This window comes from Bison bison, unplaced genomic scaffold (genome assembly GCF_000754665.1).
Source record: "Bison bison bison isolate TAMUID 2011002044 unplaced genomic scaffold, Bison_UMD1.0 scf7180017864371, whole genome shotgun sequence".
NCBI lineage: Eukaryota > Metazoa > Chordata > Mammalia > Artiodactyla > Bovidae > Bison > Bison bison.
In genome coordinates, this window is record NW_011494943.1 from 9,591,173 (window position 1) to 9,608,752 (window position 17,580).

The following is a 17,580-nucleotide window of genomic DNA, read 5'->3' on the forward strand; positions in this document are numbered from 1 at the left end:
AGAGGGCCGCTGTCCCCGCGGGCCCAGAGCACTGGGCGCCCTGCAGACCCTACTGGGCCTTCGCCTCCCATGGCAGCCTGGGCTGGGCCGACCTGGCCCCGGGGAGCCCGTCCCCGCGGCCTTGTTCCCGGGACCCCGCGGGGCAGCTTCTCCCCCAGGTCAGCGGGCGGGGCCGAGAGTGGGCCCTGGGGGAGTCCGTCCTCCAAGGGAGCCCATCCCCTTGTCCCGGGACCCCCCGGCCTTGCTCCCGGGACTCCGCGGGCCTGCTTTTCCCCCAGGTCAGCGCGGCGCGGAGAGGCTGTGGTGGCGGCCGTGCTCACTTCCTGTCTGCACGTTTCCTTCTCCCTGCAGGCCTCTGGCTGTACCTGGCAGGGAGCAGCCTGCCCTGTCTCACGTTGATTGGCTCTCCTAATTTTGGGTACAGGTCGGTTCACCGGGACCTGGAGGCCCAGATCGCTATCGTCACGGAGAGCCGGGCCCTGCAGCAGCAGCTTCACCAGGTCGGTTGGGGCTGCGGGGCGGTGGGGGCGCAGTCGGGTGCCTGGGGGCTGCCTCCTGCTGGGGCCCGAGGGTGGGAAAGAACCGGGGTCCTCTAGTGTGTGCCGCTGGCTGGACTCGAGGGAGGCCTGCTGCACCCCTCTGCCTGCACCTGGGGCCTGCCCTTCCCTGGCAGGTGCTCTCCCCAACATCTCGGGGACATTGCGTTTTCCTACATGGGCAGAGAACGCTTTGTTCTCACAGGGATGTGAATACGGCCCTGGTCCCAACCTCTTCTGAGATGGCAGATCAGCTCCTGGGGTAGGAGCCAGGGTCACACAGGACGCGCGCCCAGGTCTGTTAGGGAGCAGCTTTGGGCGGCCTGGGTCATTCTGATGACGACCCTCCCCAGAGGGTCTGAAGCAGACTCAGAGGTGCTTCAGAGTCTGGGGAGGGAGAGGCAGGAGGTGGGGTTGCCACCCAGGCGGAAGGGGCACCCGGGGAGCCAGAGTCTCTGCAAGTGGAGACAGAAGCCGGAAAAAAGAGTCAGCCCTTAGAATGACCTCAGAGGCCGTGCAGACAGAGGTGGTTTGTTTGGAGCTGCGCCGTGGTGAGGGCTCGGACTGTCCTGGTCCCAGACTGCTGTGCCCTCCAGTCAGCATGACGATCCTTTTGCGTTGAGAACTTCGATTCTATTTGTTTTCCTTCAGATCGTTTCACTGGGTAGTGATCTGGTTTGGGATTGACTGCAGGAGGTGGTGGAGGGACTGCTCAGAGGTGTGCCTGGCCAGGAGCGGGGTCCCCTCGTGGTGTGTTTGTAGGGGCTGGTGGTGGTCAGGGCCCCATGGAGGCTGGTATGCCGCCTGCCACCTGCCTGTGTCGGGATGGCGGTGGGGCAGGGCAGGCCCGTTTCCAAGGTGTCTTGGAATTCCTGCATTGTTTTTGTCACACTTGTAATAGGATTTCTTTCCTTGCAGCTGTGAGAGGGGGAGGCAGGCACTTTTGAGAGCGAGGGGGTGGGGGAGGGGTGGTCCTAGGAGAGAACTTAATGTGCTTGATCTGGCTTGGCGGGCATGTCGTGTGGTCCAGCGAGGACCTCCCACTCCCCTGGGAATAGACTCCCCCGAGTGGCCTTTCTCCCAAGCTGGGGCTGGAGAGTCAGTCACGGGGCGCGGGATCCCCAGCCCCTGCTGCTGGCTGCTAGGGGCCCACGGTTGGTTGCAGGGTGGACGGGGAGAGCGCTGGGCTCCCGGGGACCGGAACGCAGCTCTGGTTCCCAGAGGGGCAGCGGTCTCAGCCTTCTCCTGCGATGGTGGTCTTTCCATTTAAAGCCGAGAATGAGTGCAGATGAACCCCTTTCTGTTTCTACGAGCGTCTCTGTGTTGGATCACCTGCAGCAGCGGCTGGTGGACTCTCGGGACGCAAGCACAGCACCTGTGCACGTGAAACCTGGGTGATCCTTGGGTTCATGGATTTATGACCTTTACGACAGAGCCTCTCCCGGGGAGGTGCCAGCTTTCCTCCTGAGTCATGGGAGCGTAGATAACACCCCCGGAGGCCAGCCCTCAGAAGTGCAGGGGCTGTGTTAAGCCTTTATTCTTGTGTTTGGGAATTACTGTTGCGAAATCCTTGGAGCCTTTGTTGATGGACGAGGAAATGGTAACTGCCTGGTTCCCCGGGATCTGCCTCCTGTGATCTGGGAATCTTGTCAGTGACTGAGCAGGGCCCTGGTGCCAGGAAGGGCCTCACCGGGGCCGAGGGGAAGTGGCGGCGGTTGGGCTCTGGGCGGCCAGCGGGAGACTCTGATCTGCTCAGCAGATCATAGATGCTATGGTCAGGCTTCCAGCAAACGCCCGCCGAGGTTCCAGCAGGGGCTGGCCGGCCGGCCTCAGGGCGCTGGGGTGAGAGGAGCACCAGCATCTCCTGGACCTCGGCCTCACTGCTGGGAGCTGGGTTTCCCAGACATAGAGGGGTCAGGGTGCGCCTGGCCCCAGGGCTCTGGGCCTGGGGCTGATTGCGGGGAGCAAGTCTGTGCCCAGAGTCCTGGTGCTAGCCACTCTCCCCCCGCTCCCCAAGTAGGGGGACTGAACCCACATCCTGAATCTTGAGAAAAGTTGGGCCGCTTGTGGTCAGGAGCTGCTTCCCCAAATGACATATTTGGGATATTTTCTTTTTCTTCCCAAACCTGAGTCCCAGGGGTTTTGTTGGGAGGGTGACAGTCCGCACCACTGCAGCCCTTCCACTCTTTAGAGGCGTGCTCGCTCACCTCTATGCCTTTAACGTGCAGAAGGGCATTTCTGGATAACTCCACCTATGCACACATACCGGGACAACAGCCACCCTCCGGAGAGGCCCTGTGAGGCCCGATCCTGGGACTGCCCAGCTGCACAACCTCCCCAGAGCCCAGAAAGTCCCTAAAACCCCGCTGCCTGGGGCCCTGCCATCAGAAGCCACCTCTGGAGTCCTCCTGGGGTCCCAGGGAAGGGCCCTGTCCGTGTGTTCCTGGGCACCGGAGTGGGGAGATATTTTTATCCAAATCCACAGTCCTTCCCTTCACTGAGTACATACAATAAAAACTGAAAGCTTCCTGGTTTTGTTCGGGCAGCACGGTTCCCCACTGGTGACCTAGGGAAGCCTCCCTTGAACAGCATTGTGACCCCGAGCAGCTGACTTCCTTCTCCTTCCCTGTGCGGAGGCTGTGAGGAAACTTAAAGTGTTTCTGGTAATTTAATTGAGATCTTGGCTGCATATTCATTGGAAAAACATAAAGCTGGAGCCGGGTCTGTGGAGACCGCCGCAAAGCAGCCCCTGGAGACCAAGGCCGGCTCCTCCGACAGGCCCGTCCAGCCGCGGGCAGTGGGCGGCACAGTCGGCTCGGACGCGAAGCGCCAGGGACCCCGGCCCTGGCCCGGCGCACAAGGGATTGAGCACACAGGCTGTGCAGGAAGACGTGAAGTCGGGCACTAGATTTCCCCAGCCCTTGACGGGAAGAGCTGCGGACAGTCTGTCGTGTTCTGAGGGCGCTGTGTCCCCCCCTCCCGTCCTCACTGGGTCACAGGGGTTGGCCAGGGACACGGCTTCCGTTCCCACCCCCCAGAGGAGAGCGTCCGGCCCCCGGCAGGTCGGGGGGCGGCACCGCAGCACCCCCCTGGGGCTCCTGGTGCCAACATGGTTGGAGTGTTGGCACAGCCAGTGCTGAGGGAGCCTCACTGGGGCGTGGGGTAGTCAGGGTTTCACAGAGGAAGGGACACAAGGCTCAGAGAGGGAAGTCACAGCTTCTGACTGCTGCCTCTGCCTCGGGAAAGCTTCGAGGGTGTGTTTTAAAAGAGAGGCAGTTTCTCGTCTCAAAGATGTTTTTATTCGTTCGTTCATTGTTGGCTGCACTGGGTCTTCGTGCTGGGTGTGGGCTTTCTGCGGTGTGCAGAGCGGGGGCTGCTCTCTGCTGCCGTGGCTTCTCTGGTCGCGGGGCGCAGGTTCCAGGACGTGGGCCTCACTGCCCCGCGGCACATGGGATCCTCCAGACCAGGGGTCGAACCCACGGCCCCTGCACTGGCAAGTGGACTCTTAGCTGCTGGGCCGCCAGGGCAGTCCTCTTCTCGAACACCATGTAAGCGAAGGCTTATGTCAGCGTTTTTAAACATGAAAGTAATATTCGTTCACTTTAAAATTGAAGGAAAATTAGAAGACACTGACCTTGTCACCCAGAAATAATCACTGAAATTGTTTCGGTCGTTCCTAGCCGGTCTTGGTCTGTGGGCTTACGGAGAGTGTCACTTGGCTTTTTTCTTTTTAAAGAAATCAGGACTGTGTTGTGTGTGTTAGTGCCCACCCCGTGCCTTGCACTCAGTCTGTGGTGCGCCTTCCCATATCCTCAGGTCAGTGTTTCTCCAGGGCATGGTCAGCTCGTGGTGAATGCCGGTGTGTCATATGGTTTGCTATGTTTGATTAGTTGGTTGTTGGACATTTAGGTGCTTTCCAGGTTTTCTCCATCATAAATGTTGGCGTGATAAATGTGCGCATACAGAAATCTTAGTGCGTAGTTATTTTCTTGGGATAAACTCTTGCACATGGAGCTTTTCAAGGCTTTCGATAACCTGTTGCCAACTTGCTCTCCAGACGGGGACCTGGCCCCCCCCTTTCCATCAGCCGTGTCCGGGAGTGCCTGTTCCCTTGGCCTTCGTCAGCAGGGCTGATGACGTTACCACTTTCTGCCAGCTTGAGAGAAGAAAAACTGTGTCTTGTTTAAAAAAGGACCTTCATTATTTTAATTGCACTGCCTCATTTATCGAGGGTGCACTTTTAAATATTTCCTCCACCAGCTGAATTCCTTCAGCTCTAAATTGCCTGTTCCCCACGCACCTCAGTCTTCAAACTGTAGACACTCGGCTTACTAGCTTTCCCCAGGGATGTTTCACAGGGACGACCTGCGCCAGGGCCCCCGCGGAGCCCCAGGGCCAGCAGGCCGAGTGGCTGGTCCTGGAGCCGCCCCGGGACTCCTGGTTGTCCCTCTTCCCCAGGAGCAGGAGCAGCTCTACCGCAGGGCAGGCGTGGTGTCCTCTGCCACCTTTGAGCAGCCGAGCCGGCAGGTGAAGCTGTGGGTGAAGATGGTGACTCCGCTGATCAAGAACTTCTTCTGAGGACAGCAGGTACTGACCTTGGGTCACTAGGGGCCACGGGCGGTCCTCTCCAGCTGGGGTCCCGGGGCCTCTCGCAGGGGCTTGGGGGCTCTCTGGTCCATCCTTGGTTACCTGCCCAGGGGTGTGTGTCTGGGGTCATGGGTGGTTATCGAAGGCTTGGAAGCCTGCTGCTAATGAGGTGGCCCTTTCACCCTCCGTCGGGTCCCAGGGCCGTGGTGGGGTCACGTGGTGGGACGTGTCTGTGCTCGCATGGGGGCCGGAGGTGGCCTTGGGGCCAGGGCCTCATGGCTGCCGGACACCGGGGTAGATTCTGTGCCCACTGTCCGTCGCGGAGCACGGGGTTCTGAAGGCAGCGGGGGCAGAGGGGCAGCGCTCATGGTGGGGGCACCCGGGCTTGCTGCCTGGGCTGGGCAGGACGGACGGAGCCTCAGACAGGCTGTGACCCCGTCTCCCCGACACTCCTGGGTTGTGCTTGCAGACATGTGGTGGTCTCAGTGACTGGCGGCGGGACTCGCTCTGCCCACCCAGGAGCCTGCCGAGAGCCCCGAGGCCCCGGGCCACCAGCTGTGTCCCAGGGGGGGACAAGAGGAAGCCTCGTGGGACGGCCCCCAGGGCTGCCGTCAGGGGTGGGGTCTCTCCTGAGTGACCCTCTGGGTTCAGATCTCTTTAGACCCTGACCTGGCCCCAGGTGGATCAGTCTCGGGGTGGGACGTTCTGGAGCAGACTCCGCTGGTCCAGCCAGGCAGAGGGGCTTGTGGGGGAAGGAGAGCGAGCAGGCGGGAGCACAGGGTGGAGGCTGAGGAGGCTGAGCGGCCGAGCCTGGCCCGTGCTGGCCCCGTGTGTGTTCTGGGGTCACGGTTCTCTCCTCATCACTTTAAAAGGTTGCATTTTCTCACTTCGTTTTTTTCTCAACATTTTATTACTTTATTCAGATAACACAAAAATTCAGAGAGTAAAAAAATGCTTAAAGGCTGAGATGCAGATGCTTTCCTTTCCCCCAAGCTGCCTCTTCTACCTGCTGCTGTTTCTCTCTCCCCGGGGCCACTCCTCCCCTGCCCCTGGGGTCTCCGGGAGCAGATTTCAAAAACCTCCCAGCCTGGTGTGTCCCACTCCGCACACCTTCAGGTGCTTGAAGAGAGGACTGGTGCTTCAGGTCCAGAGAGGAGGCCTCACGGCCCCAGGGCTTGGCCCTCACCCCTGGCAGGGGCGGGGTGGTGGCAGGGAGTTGGGGGTGGGGGGAGACAAATGGGATTCCCTACCTGCCGTGTCTCCCTGCGGAGGGCTGGCAGCTCCGATGGTCACGTTCGCGCGTGGGTCCTGGGAGGCCGGGGCTCCGGGGCTAGGGGCACCCCATCTGAGCCTGGAGCGGCCCTGGCCCCGCCCCCGGGCCCAGACAGGTCTGCCGGTTCTCCGGTGGGGAGTGGGTGGAGCCGCAGCCACGCTGCCCAGGGGCAGCAGCACATCAGTTAACACTGTCTTCAAACCAGTTATTAAGTTGTCCTGTGGACGATCAGAGGAGGGAAGCCAAAGGAATGTGCCGGGCACTGGGTTTCTGTTTGGAGGGAGGCTTTCGGTAAACAGCGTTTGCGTTCCTGCAGGGGCTGTGGGCCCAGAGCGAGCCTGCGCCACAGCCGGGCTTGAGCAGTAGGCAGCCTGCTTGCTTTGTGTCTGCCACCTGCCTTCAGGACGGTCCTGGGGGAGGGGGCTTCCCTTCTCCCCCTGGGGCTCACCGCAGCCTGGGCCCCTACCCTTCTCCCCCGGGACTGCTGCTGGGCTCACGGCACTTTCAGATGCAGCACAGCGCTCGTCCCAGGCTCTATCTCTGAGACCGGATTGCAGCTCCAGGGTGAATCGTCTCACAGCATGGAGAGAATTTTGTCATCGACTCGCCGTGTGTGATGTAGAATGAATGACTGTCTTATTTTAGGTTCTGGAGGCAAAATTGGAAAACCTCCGCATTCTGTGGTTATCACCAGGGATTAGCATGAGTTGCGTGGTGGCCACCGGCAGGCCTGTGTTCTCCAGTCAGAGTGGTGGCTCTCCTGTCCCTCCAGCCTGGACACCACGGGCTACAGTGGCCCCTTCTGGCCAGCAGAGGCGGTTGCCCGGCATCCAGACTCTGGCCACAACCCCTGCTGCTGAAGGGGCGTGGATCCTCCAGGTCCCTGGGAGGGAGAGTTTGAGGGACACTTTTCCTTCTCCCTCTCAGCCCCACCAGACCCAGGATTGTTGTAGATCATTGGCCCCAGAGGTAGGCCTTTGAGGACTGCTTCTTTACCCATGGATTGGATGAGAATCCTTGGAAAAAGGTTTTTACAAAACTTCAGGATCAAGGTGAACTTAGAAAGCAAGGCCCTTGTTTTCTTGGCGCGGGGAGTGTGGGGTTGGGGGGGCAGGCTCCTTTACTCTGCTTTTAAGCCAGGAAACACTGAGGGTCCAGCAGGCGAGGCGCCCCCACCCCCGCCCCCCCCGGCGTCTGTTTCTGGAGTTTGTGGGCCCTGCTCGCCGCCTGCCTTGTCCGCTTCTCGCTCTGTTTGCACCCGTCCCCTGGGGCAGCCTTAAGGGCAGCGCAGCTGCTTTTCTGAACTACGTGCGTCGGCTTGGCCATGCAGAGTCAGGCAGGTCTGGGCCTTGCTGCTCTCGGTCCTGCTGAGGTCATTCTGGCTGCCGACAGGGACACCGCCCCCCAGCCGTCAGACGGGGGCCTTCCTGGGGCAGCTCCAGGAGCGGCACCAGGGCAGCCACCTGCGCCCCTTGGAGCTCAGGGTGCAATGAGATGGGCCACCTCTCGTCCCTTCCCTGCTGGCTCGTGGGCAGGCTGTGTGTGGAGGGCGTGGGGGGCCACCTTTCCTGAACCTTGTCTCCTGTGCTAGAAGCACGGGGGGCTGGGGGCCCTGGCCCTCCTGGTGCCCACTGCCATGCTCAGCCCGGGTTGCAGTGCCCGAGGACACACTCACCCCAGGGTTTCTTGGCTGCTGAGCAGCCGGCCCTCTTCTGCTGACTTGGTGTCTGTTCTTCATTTTCTGATTCTGATTCCTAGATGGTGGGTGGGTTAGGCTGTGTGAAATTTCTATTTCTTGAGGTAGGCCTGTATTGCTGGGATCTCCTGGAAGTCTTAGAACTGGTTTTGCTTCATCCCACAGATGCTGGAAAGTGGCGTTTTATTTTCGTCGTCTCCAGGTATTTCCTGGTCTCCTTCCTAGCACGCGATGCCTCCTGCTGAACATTCCACGTGTGCTTGAAAGAACGTACATTCTGTTTTTGGATGGAATGTGCGCTAGTTATCTAGAAAGTCCTACTGGTCTGATGCGTCATTTGAGACAACTATTTCCTTATTGATTTTTTTGTCCATTGTTGTAAATGGGTGTTAAAGCCCGTTGCTGTTGTTACTGTCTTTCTCCTTTTGCACATGTTAACGTTTGCTTTATATGTTTAGGTGCGTCTGTAACGGTTACATCTTCTCGTATTGATCCCTTATATTATGTGACACCCTTCTTTGTCTATTATGCACTTTGCTTCAAAGTCTGTTGTGGTGGCAACAAGTGAGCACTGCTGGGGAGAAGGCGGGAGCTGAAGGACAACGAAGGTGCTGCCCAGCACTGAGCACGTTTACTGTGACCTCTCAGGGCACAGACACGCGTTCATAGTGGTCCCTCCGGTTCCCAGCAATTTCAGAAAGTGGGCAGTTGACAGGGAAGTACTTGAGGTGCATGGAAATGGCCCCTCTTTGGAAACAGTTTGTTTTTCAGATTTCTGGGGCAGGGAGGAGGCATTACCATAACCGAGGGAGGTTTCCTTCCTTCAGAGAAGGAAGGACGCTTTAGGAGACAGAGCCTGTGGAGGTGGCAGCTCCTGTTTATACGGGAACGGAACGCCCTGGCCCCTTAGTGGTGGGTGTTTACATGTAGCATCAGGCCCAAGGGTGGGACTGCCTCCAGCTCTAACCCTCCAGGCCACTGATGGGGGAAGATTAACCCAGCCGCCCCTGTGGGAAGTCAGGATTTGGGTCCTGGGTTGTTCCTCCAGCTGCTGGGAATCGGGGCCTCGCCCCCAGGCCTGTGCCAGGCCCTTGGTGGCCACCAGGCGCCGAGCTGAAGGCCAGCTCCAGTGAATCAGACAAGCCTGGCTCAGTAGCATCATTGTTTTAATCCTATCCACCCCGCCTCTGATTAGTCCAGATGTGCTACGAAGTGCCTCGATTATTTAGGAGAACAAAAAGCAACCATCAGTTCCTGTGAAAATAAATGACAGTTGCAGGACTGGGATCCCAGCTGTGAATCTGAAGTTGCAGTCAGGACCTGGCCCAGGGCAGCGTGGGCCTCTCTCCAGCTAGACCTGGAGGAGCAGCGCCACGGCCGCTAGGATCCACTTCGCTGCCTTCTCCTTGGTTTTCAGGTTAAAGGTCCAGACGTAGGTGGGACCACGGATGCGTGTTTTGTACACGGGACATTCATAGATGTTCTTGGTCTCCATGCGGTCCACAGGGATGGCCTTGATGAAGATGACGGGCATGGCTGGCGTCAGCTCTTTCAGCCGCGCTTCAGCGATGACTCCGGTCTGGGTGTCCCAGCGAGCTCCTGCAGGGACGGCACGCCCAAGGGTCAGGGTGGTCCATGGTGAGGTGACTGGTTCCCGTCTGTCTCGCTGGCAGGGAGGGGCGGGGCCTGGCTCACACCCCCACCCCTGCAGCGATGTGCCGAGGCCGGACTGGCACTGGGATCACCACACGTGGGGCTGCGAGCAGAGGGTGTGGTGGGGGGCTTCTCGCTGCCCACGGCTGAGGGGCGGGCCAGCCCAGCCCTGAAGCCCTGGGCTCCATTGTTTACATTTGTGGTATTGTCAGGGGCAGGAAACTAACTCCAGCTAAAAGTGACCGATTAAAGCTCCCCGCTCCCCTCCCCTGTGGCGTCTGTCCTGTCCGTGCGCAGTAAACATGTAGACGCACATTGAACTGTTGCCTCCTTGAACCGTTGCCTCCTTGAACCGGACTTATTTCTACTCACCCTATTTAATGACGCTGAGATTTCCTGTAATTCCACAATAAACATGGAGAACGCCTGCTGCTGTGCTTATCTCTGGGGATGTGGGGAGGGGGCCTGACACCCCCACTACAGGGGTGACATCTGTCGCGGGGGAGGGGCTGGCACTCAACTCAGAGCGGTCCTGTCCGGCTTCGCTTGGTGCAGGACAGGGTGGGGGCTGAGTGAGCGCTGGCCTTGAGCCCCCCGCGGCTGCTGGGACCTGGCCACGTGATGGCCTCTCACGGGGCTCCGAGGAGGGCCAGGCTGCCATGCCCTTGGGTGTGGGGTGGGGCTGGCTTCTGGCCCTCCGCCCTCAGAAGGCACACCAGGCTCCAGGGCCCTGTGCCGCCAGCGCCAGCTACCTTCCATGAAGAGCCCGTAGACGTAGGAGCCCTCCCGGGGGGGCGCAGTCATGTCCTCCCGGTTCTTCTTGGTCACCTCCACGGACAGACACATCTTGTCCAGCGGCCACTCGTTCTTCCTGGCCATGGACTGCATGATGGCCGTGAGGAAAGACTGGGGGTTGAAGAAGCCAGCCAGCCACACGGTGGTGGGCAGCGCGAAGTCCGTGGTCCAGGCCTCGAGCTCCTGGAGGGGCAGGGGCGGGGCCGAGCTGGAGCCACCCCGCCCCCACACCGCAGTGGGCAGCGGGGCCCCCGCCGCCTGCCCGGGGTTCCCCCTCGCTGGGCGGGGGGCGCTCAGTGTCAGAGGCTCGAGTCTGAAAGGCTGCTGCTCCCTTCCCTGGTCCCCCCCAGGAGGTGGCCGCCCCAACGGGTGTTTCTGGAGCCTCTTGGACTGGCTGGGAGGGCCTCTGCATCTCTGGCCACAGCAGCTGCTCACACCTTGAGCTCACCCTGGGCTTCCTTCGAGGGGAAGTGCTGCACTCTGAGGCCTGTCTCCCTGAGGTGTGGCCCAGGCTCTTTCGGCCCTGCTCTGACCAAGGCCGGGCCAGCGGGGACCTCGCACACTCCCGCTCCCCAGCCTTGCCCTTCAGGCCCTGGGGACGGGTTTGCTGAGCGCGCAGTGGCTCCCCGGAAGTCTCCTTACCCTGATGCGGAGCAGCAGGTCGGCGTACCAGGCCGCCAGGCCCATCATGGAGGGGTAGGCCCGGGCCACCCAGGAGTCGGGCACGGTGTCATAGAACAGGGCTGTGGACAGGTCCTCCATGTCGGTTGTGATGGTCAGTTCTCCCTGGGGGACACACAGTTGGGGGTGCTGGGGCGCTCAGCAGTGATGCAGACCCAGGCGTCACTGGCCCTGAGGTGCCCACTTCTCCAGCCCAGGGACCTCGAGGGTGCGGCTCAGTGGCCTCAGGCTCATTGGCCCATGGCCGAGGGTGGTCAGCCCGCATCTAGGTCCCGCCCCGGGTCCTGCCGCCCCGTTCTGACCTTCAGCCCCAGGTTCAGCTCCTTCAGCGAGCGCCGCATTTCATTGGTCAGGATGTTCATCCTCTCACATTCCTGGAAGGCGACCACCACGTAGGGGGTCTTCTCAGCGGCCTTGGCCATGATCTCGGCCATGTTGAACGTCTCCGGGATCTTCTCTAGGATCTCGTCCAGCACGGCCTTCACCTGGAAGCCAGTCCCCAGCCGGCTCATGTCACTGGGCCCGAGCCCTGCCCCAGTGCCAGGCCAGGACACTGCCCCGAAGTTCACCTCCAAGCCCAGGAGCGAGGCAGGCGGAGTTGCCAGGAAAAGGGCACCGTGGGGGTGCAGCCCCGGGCTCATCGTCAGGGCCATCTGGCTGTGCCCTCAGGAGCATTGCCGCTCTACCCGACGCCTTCAGACCTCCTGAAGATGCCTCCCTCCCCCATGAGGTCACCCGGTGGTCGTGGGGTCGTGACCCTATCCTTGGTGGGAGCTGTCTGCGGGGACGTGCTGGTCACACCCTCTCAAGGGGTGGCCCCATGGTGGGCCCTTATACCACTGCCCACCCGTAGACCTCTGGTCAGTCATGGGAGAAAAGGTCGTGGGGCTTCATAGCACCGAGGCTCCGCTCCAGTCGAGAATCTCGACTTCCCGGTGCTGGCGGGGCAGGGCAGGGCCGGGCCGGGCTGGGCCGAGGTTCAGAGCCCTGGGGAGGGAGGCACTGTGGGGATGGCGCTCTCTAGCTCAGCGCTCGGTGCTTAGTGGTGCTTAGTTTGGGGCCGCAGCAGCCAGCTTGTAGGTTCCCTGCTGGGTGGGGGTCAGACACCCACCTTCTCCTCGCGGGAGACCCCAGTGCCAGCCCCCGAGTCTGTCTCCTTGGGCTGCATCTCCAGGACGGTGCGGAACAGCTTCTCCGAGGTGACCGTCAGGAAGCCGATCTCCGCATTGGGGTGCAGGCCGTACAGGTAGGGACTCTCGGGGGGCAGGTTCTCATCGATGTATTCGTGGTAGCCCTGCAAAAGGGGGGCTAGGTGAGCAGGGAGAGCCGCACGAGCTGGAGCCTGCACTGTCCTCGTATGAAGCCTCGTTTCCCAGAACCTTCCGTCCACCCCTTGCCCTCTGGGCCAACCCCCTGTTGGGGCTGCCCCCCACTGCAGAGAGGGCATTTCCCCTCCTGCTCTGTAGAGGCTGCCTCTCAAACCCTCTTTCTGGGTTGCCTGCCCGCTGGCTTCCTCCTGGAGGGTCCGTGCTAAGTCCATGACGGAGGCCCTCTCCAGGGAGCCCACGGGCTAGCACTCCCCTGTTGCTCTGCCTCCCGGAGGGCGCCCGTGTCTCATGTGTTACCCCATCCCTGGAGGGCGCTCTCCTCACCTTGTAGTCCAGGTTGGGGGGGATCTGAAAGCCCGGGGCCAGCAGGATCTCCCCCTCCAGCATCTCCGCCCGGATGTACTCCGCCAGGTAGGTCCTGCAGAGCCGGCGGTCCCAGTCGTCCGTGATGTGGCCGCCGTACATGATCTCCCCGAAGAGGTAGCGGAGGTCGTCCCAGGGCACCTTCGAGGGGACAGCTGCCGTCAGGGGGCCTGCCAGGCCCTCATGTCGCCCTTGCCCCTTCCCCCCCACCCGCTCTGCAGGGTCACCCGCTACCCTCGGTCACCAGGCCCAGGGCTGGCCCTGCCTCCCCTCTGACTCCAGCCAGCAGCTGAATGGGATCAGCCCCTCCTCGACCCTCTTCCCATGAGGGGCTCTCCAGCCTCCACCCCGTCTCCCTGGCCCTGTGCCCACCCCTCCTCCACGCTCTCCCTTGACATGAGTCCCCTGGCACCGGCACTGAGTCCCCGCAGGCCCACCCCACCCCCGCAGCCCGCCTGTCCCCCGCTCCCTTTATTCCTCCACATGGGGCTGGAACAGGGAGCTGCCTGTGACCCTTCCCTTCACCACCATCTCCAACAAGAGCAGTAACTCTCCATGGACGGAGTGTTGGCTCTGGGGCACCGACGATCTTTTTGGCCACGCAGTGCAGTTCTTCCTGTCTTCACAGTCTAGTGGGTCTTTGACTGACCCCACCCACAGGGCCCTGGTCCCAAGCATACTCCAGTAGCCTTGCCCACGCGGGCTCCGGTAGCAGAGCCAGCTCCAGCAAGTACCCTCTCCCCGATCCCAAAGCCTGGTTCTGCCCTGAGGGAACCCGACCAAACCAGGCAGCACACACAAGCATCCCCCGGCTGGTGGCCGGGTCTCTCCGCGCATCCCTCGGCTCTGCCCCAGCTTCCACGCTGTGCCCTTGGCCTGGGGTGCCGCTCCTTTGGCCACCACATGCCACGACTGCACTCCTCTGAAGCCACTTGGGTGCAGATCTCCCCCACCCCCGACTGCTGGGAACCTGTCCCCTCCCTGCTCTCATCCCAGTGCGTAGCTGCTCCTCCTGCAGAACGCTGTCCAGCAGTGAGAGCCACACGGGGATGCCATGAACGAGACTTCCGATTTTCCAGCAGCCACTTAAGTGGAAAGATTGTTCCGGCAGGCATTCAGCATCAAAATTATGAATGAGGTATTTCACTTTTTTTTGTTAGCTTTGCACCAAGCTTTTGAAACCCAGAGTGTATTGTGGCTCTCTGTTGAGACATGCTGTGCATCACATGTACCGCCCGGCCTGGGACCTCACCGCACACACTTATTTTCTCTGAGGATTGCGACTCCTTAAGGGCAAGGTGGGCATTGATGCAGCTCCTGCAGTGCCCTGCTTGGATGGCAGCTGGCTGCCAAGAACAGACAAGTTAAAGTTAATTGAATAAGAACTTGTTGACTTTTTTTGGGGGCCGAGTCGCACAACATGTGGGAATCTTAGTTCCCCAACGAGGAATCCAGCTCAGACCGTCGGGGGTGAGAGTATGGAGTCCCAATCACTGGACCGCCAGGGAAGTCCCAAGAACTTGTCTGGTGTGCTCTCATGAACTTTGACTTGGAATACTAATCTCCTCTTCGTTGTCATCTGTGACTCTCACTTTTTCTCCCTGCTTGGTTATCTTGAGTATGTGCTGAGCTGCTTTCTCTGCATTCTGTGTATTTGCTTCGGGGACATCTTCTGTTTCTCCTGCCAAGTGGGGTCAGGTACACCCCAAGCTCTGCCTCCCTGGTCTCCGCAAACGGCCTCTTGGTGGGACGGCCCTTCCCTGCGGGTCGGGTAGGGGGTTGGTGGGACTGACCCCCGGGGGCGGGTGCTGTGTGCCCACCTGCTGGATGGAGTCCCCAGAGCGCTGCTCAGAGACAAGTTGCCAGGCCTTGTCCCTAGAGTCCGGGTTGACTTTCTCAGAGTTGGGAGGACGGAGGGGCTGTGGGCGGCGGGTGACCTCATGGCAGGTGTTTACTCAACATTGTCTCCCTGGGGCCATGGGCTGGAATGAGGGATGATTGGGCCTTGCAGGCCCCGGTCCCAGGCCTGAGCACATGCTGCTGAGCGGGACGCCGAGCGTCCCTCACGCCGGCGGTCATGGGAGCACACGGTGTGCGTCCTGAAGTGGTTTCTTAGGTTCTGTGTGTCACGAGGGAAGCTTCTGCGTAAATGTCGTTACAAGCTCCCAGCACCACTCCTCCTCCCACTCGAATCTCCCGGAGAGAACTCCTCTGACGAAGCTACTGTGATGATGCAATTCTTCCTCCACGTCTTCCTGCGTCTGTTTACTTGTGCGAGTGTCGTAAGATGTGCCGCTGGCGTGCAGCTCAGACCCTGTCACAGGTGAAGTGACCCCCACCCTCACCAGCACCTGCAAACGGAGATTGCCGTCCCCTTCCCCGAGGAGGGCCGGCTTCCACCCGGTCTGCCCTCCTGCTTTGTCTGGGGTTGGGTGTTTTGCCAGGAACTGAGCAAACAAACATTCCAGTCTCAGGCTTGGGTGGCGGCCGTCCTGGGAGGTCCGCTTCCTCCAGGGTCTGAGGACAGCTGGCCCAGGTCTCCCCTCTTCCCAGTGCGTCTGAGCTTTCTTACGATGGGCAGGGGGTATTCTCCACCCCTTGTCTCTTAGCCCCTAAAGCTTGGAGGGGGTGCTCTGAGCCTCAGGCTTTCAGACATCCTTGGGGCGCGTGTCTCGGCCTTCAAGCACTGGGCCCAGCAGTCTGGGTGCCCTGGGAGCCTTGTGGGCCAGCAGAATGTCCACCGCAGTCAGTGTAGGAAGGTGCTGCTGTGCAGGAGTGCGGAGGAGCCCAGGGTTTATGGGGTCCCCTTCTGCTGCCTCCTGGTGGGGGCTCACAGAGACAGGTCCTGTGCCAGGGCCCCGCTCCACGTGGGAGATCCCGAGAGGAGCGCAGTAGGCTGGAGGCCGGGCGGCTCTCGGTTCCCCAGGCCATGGCCGCCTCTGGCTTTGGTCGCGTGTGGACTCACCCCACCTCAGGCCCACGCCCGCAAGTCCCCGCTCTGTGCCCCAGACAGGCCAGCTGGGGCCCTCCAGCCAGAGTTCCTGGCTGAGCTGCCTCTCTGCAGCCCTCACGGCGGCTTTCATAGCACCTCACGCGTTTGTCTCCGTTTTCAACAAGAACGAAAGGAAGTGCTCTGTGTCTCCAGAGAAATTTTTTTTTTGGCCTGCCCTCTGATCTTGTGTTCTGCCTCCAGACACTGACTGGGGAGGCCTGCAGCCCCCGAGGCCCTTCTTCGGCTTTTCCCAGTTCACCACACTGCCCAGGAGGCTGGCCTTTCTGGGGGAATCCCTGTTCAGGTGCAGGATGAGCGGGTTCCCAAAGATGCTGACCCTCATGGAGTCATAAAAATTGCCAGACAGCCGAGGACTGCTGGAGGGGCCGATCAGGGCCTGGGTGCTAACCATGCTGTCAGATGGGTGGGGTCACGAGGAGCCTCATGCAGTCAGGTTTCCTTTGGCTTATGGACCCAAGGGAACGTCTCTTAAACATGAGACGGAGCAATGGAGTGGGCGGGCGGGCACCAGATTGGCCCATACCTTGGGGTTGGCTTCCAGGTAGTTGTAGAGCACGTTGATGGAGATGGTGAGGTCCCCGTTGTTGAAGGGGTACGACCGGTTCCAGCCCTGGGCCCCGAACTTGCGCCTCTCGGCCACCACGGCATGGAAGTAGCACAGGGCGAAGAGGATGCACTTGAACTCGATCTCCTTGGTGCACATCTCCAGCGTGTCCTGCGGGAGGACACACCCGGGTCAGGTGGGGTCCACACGGGTGCCCCGGCGGGGCCAGGCCATCCTTGCTGGCTGCTTCACGGGCGGTGCAAGGTGGGTGGAGGATAGGGGTGGGCCCTAAGGCCCCTGACTGCTCTGTGCTGGTCTGTTAAGTCGGGTAGAGAATGCTTGCTTGTCTTTGCTTTGAATGCAACTGTATCACGTAAGTATAGGATACAAGTCAAATTACTGATACTTCTTCCAAATAAAATATTCCCCAATATAATTCCTGTGCAATTATTAACATTTCCTCATCGTCTACACATCCCAGACTGTCCAAAAACAACCTGTGAAGGGGGAGGGGGTGTTTAGCAAAGCCTTTCTGAAAGCAGGTGGCCCTAGGGAAAGGCAGACTCAGCCCTGAGTCTGAATGCTAGTTCTCTCTGGGCAGGTGAGATTTTAACTGGTCTTTGCTAAGCAGGTGGCTCTGAGCAGAGAGGCTTCTGGAAGCTAAGCAGTGTCCTCCTCCCCGGCTCAGGCCTGCGAGCACCACCCGGAGGCCAAGTGCTCTGTGGGGGCGGCAGGCCTGGGGCCAGAAAGCCAGATCAGGGGCAGACATCTGTCGAGGGGTCCCAGTGGGGAAAAGTGTGGGTGAAAAGCACAGGAGGGGTCCCGGGGGAGGGGTCCCACCTGCGTGAAGAGGTCCAGGGCCTTGTGCAGGTTGGCGTACATGCCCGTGGGCGGCTCGTTGGTGATCTTGATGGCGTTCTCCAGGATGCCCTGGGGGATGATGTGGCTCTCGGGGCTGGGGGCCGGCTCGGCGCTGATGAACACGCGGTAGTCATCGTGGCTGCCGGCGCTGTGCCTCTCCAGCTTCTTGTCCAGGGTGCTCAGCCACCGGGCTACCAGGTGGATGTTCTGTGGCCAAGACCAGGGCTCAGCGCCTGCACGCTCCTCCCCA

General features: G+C 60.6%; 2 protein-coding genes across 2 annotated transcripts in view; one reads left to right on the forward strand and one right to left on the reverse strand.

Annotated features, from left to right (window-relative positions):
- PGS1 (phosphatidylglycerophosphate synthase 1) overlaps positions 1–10,174 on the forward strand; it is a 37,398-nt gene extending 27,224 nt beyond the window's left edge. The window contains exons 10-11 of the mRNA XM_010856517.1: positions 3–500; positions 4,995–10,174. Of these exons, the coding sequence (XP_010854819.1) occupies positions 3–500; positions 4,995–5,114 (618 nt within the window). The 3' untranslated portion in view covers positions 5,115–10,174. The remainder of the gene's footprint in view (positions 1–2; positions 501–4,994) is intronic.
- Positions 9,422–17,580, reverse strand: part of DNAH17 (dynein, axonemal, heavy chain 17) — a 94,428-nt gene continuing 86,269 nt past the window's right edge. The window contains exons 73-80 of the mRNA XM_010856518.1: positions 17,310–17,537; positions 16,449–16,640; positions 12,874–13,053; positions 12,333–12,515; positions 11,524–11,706; positions 11,183–11,326; positions 10,498–10,723; positions 9,422–9,691 (exon numbers count right to left, since the gene is read on the reverse strand). Of these exons, the coding sequence (XP_010854820.1) occupies positions 9,444–9,691; positions 10,498–10,723; positions 11,183–11,326; positions 11,524–11,706; positions 12,333–12,515; positions 12,874–13,053; positions 16,449–16,640; positions 17,310–17,537 (1,584 nt within the window). The 3' untranslated portion in view covers positions 9,422–9,443. The remainder of the gene's footprint in view (positions 9,692–10,497; positions 10,724–11,182; positions 11,327–11,523; positions 11,707–12,332; positions 12,516–12,873; positions 13,054–16,448; positions 16,641–17,309; positions 17,538–17,580) is intronic.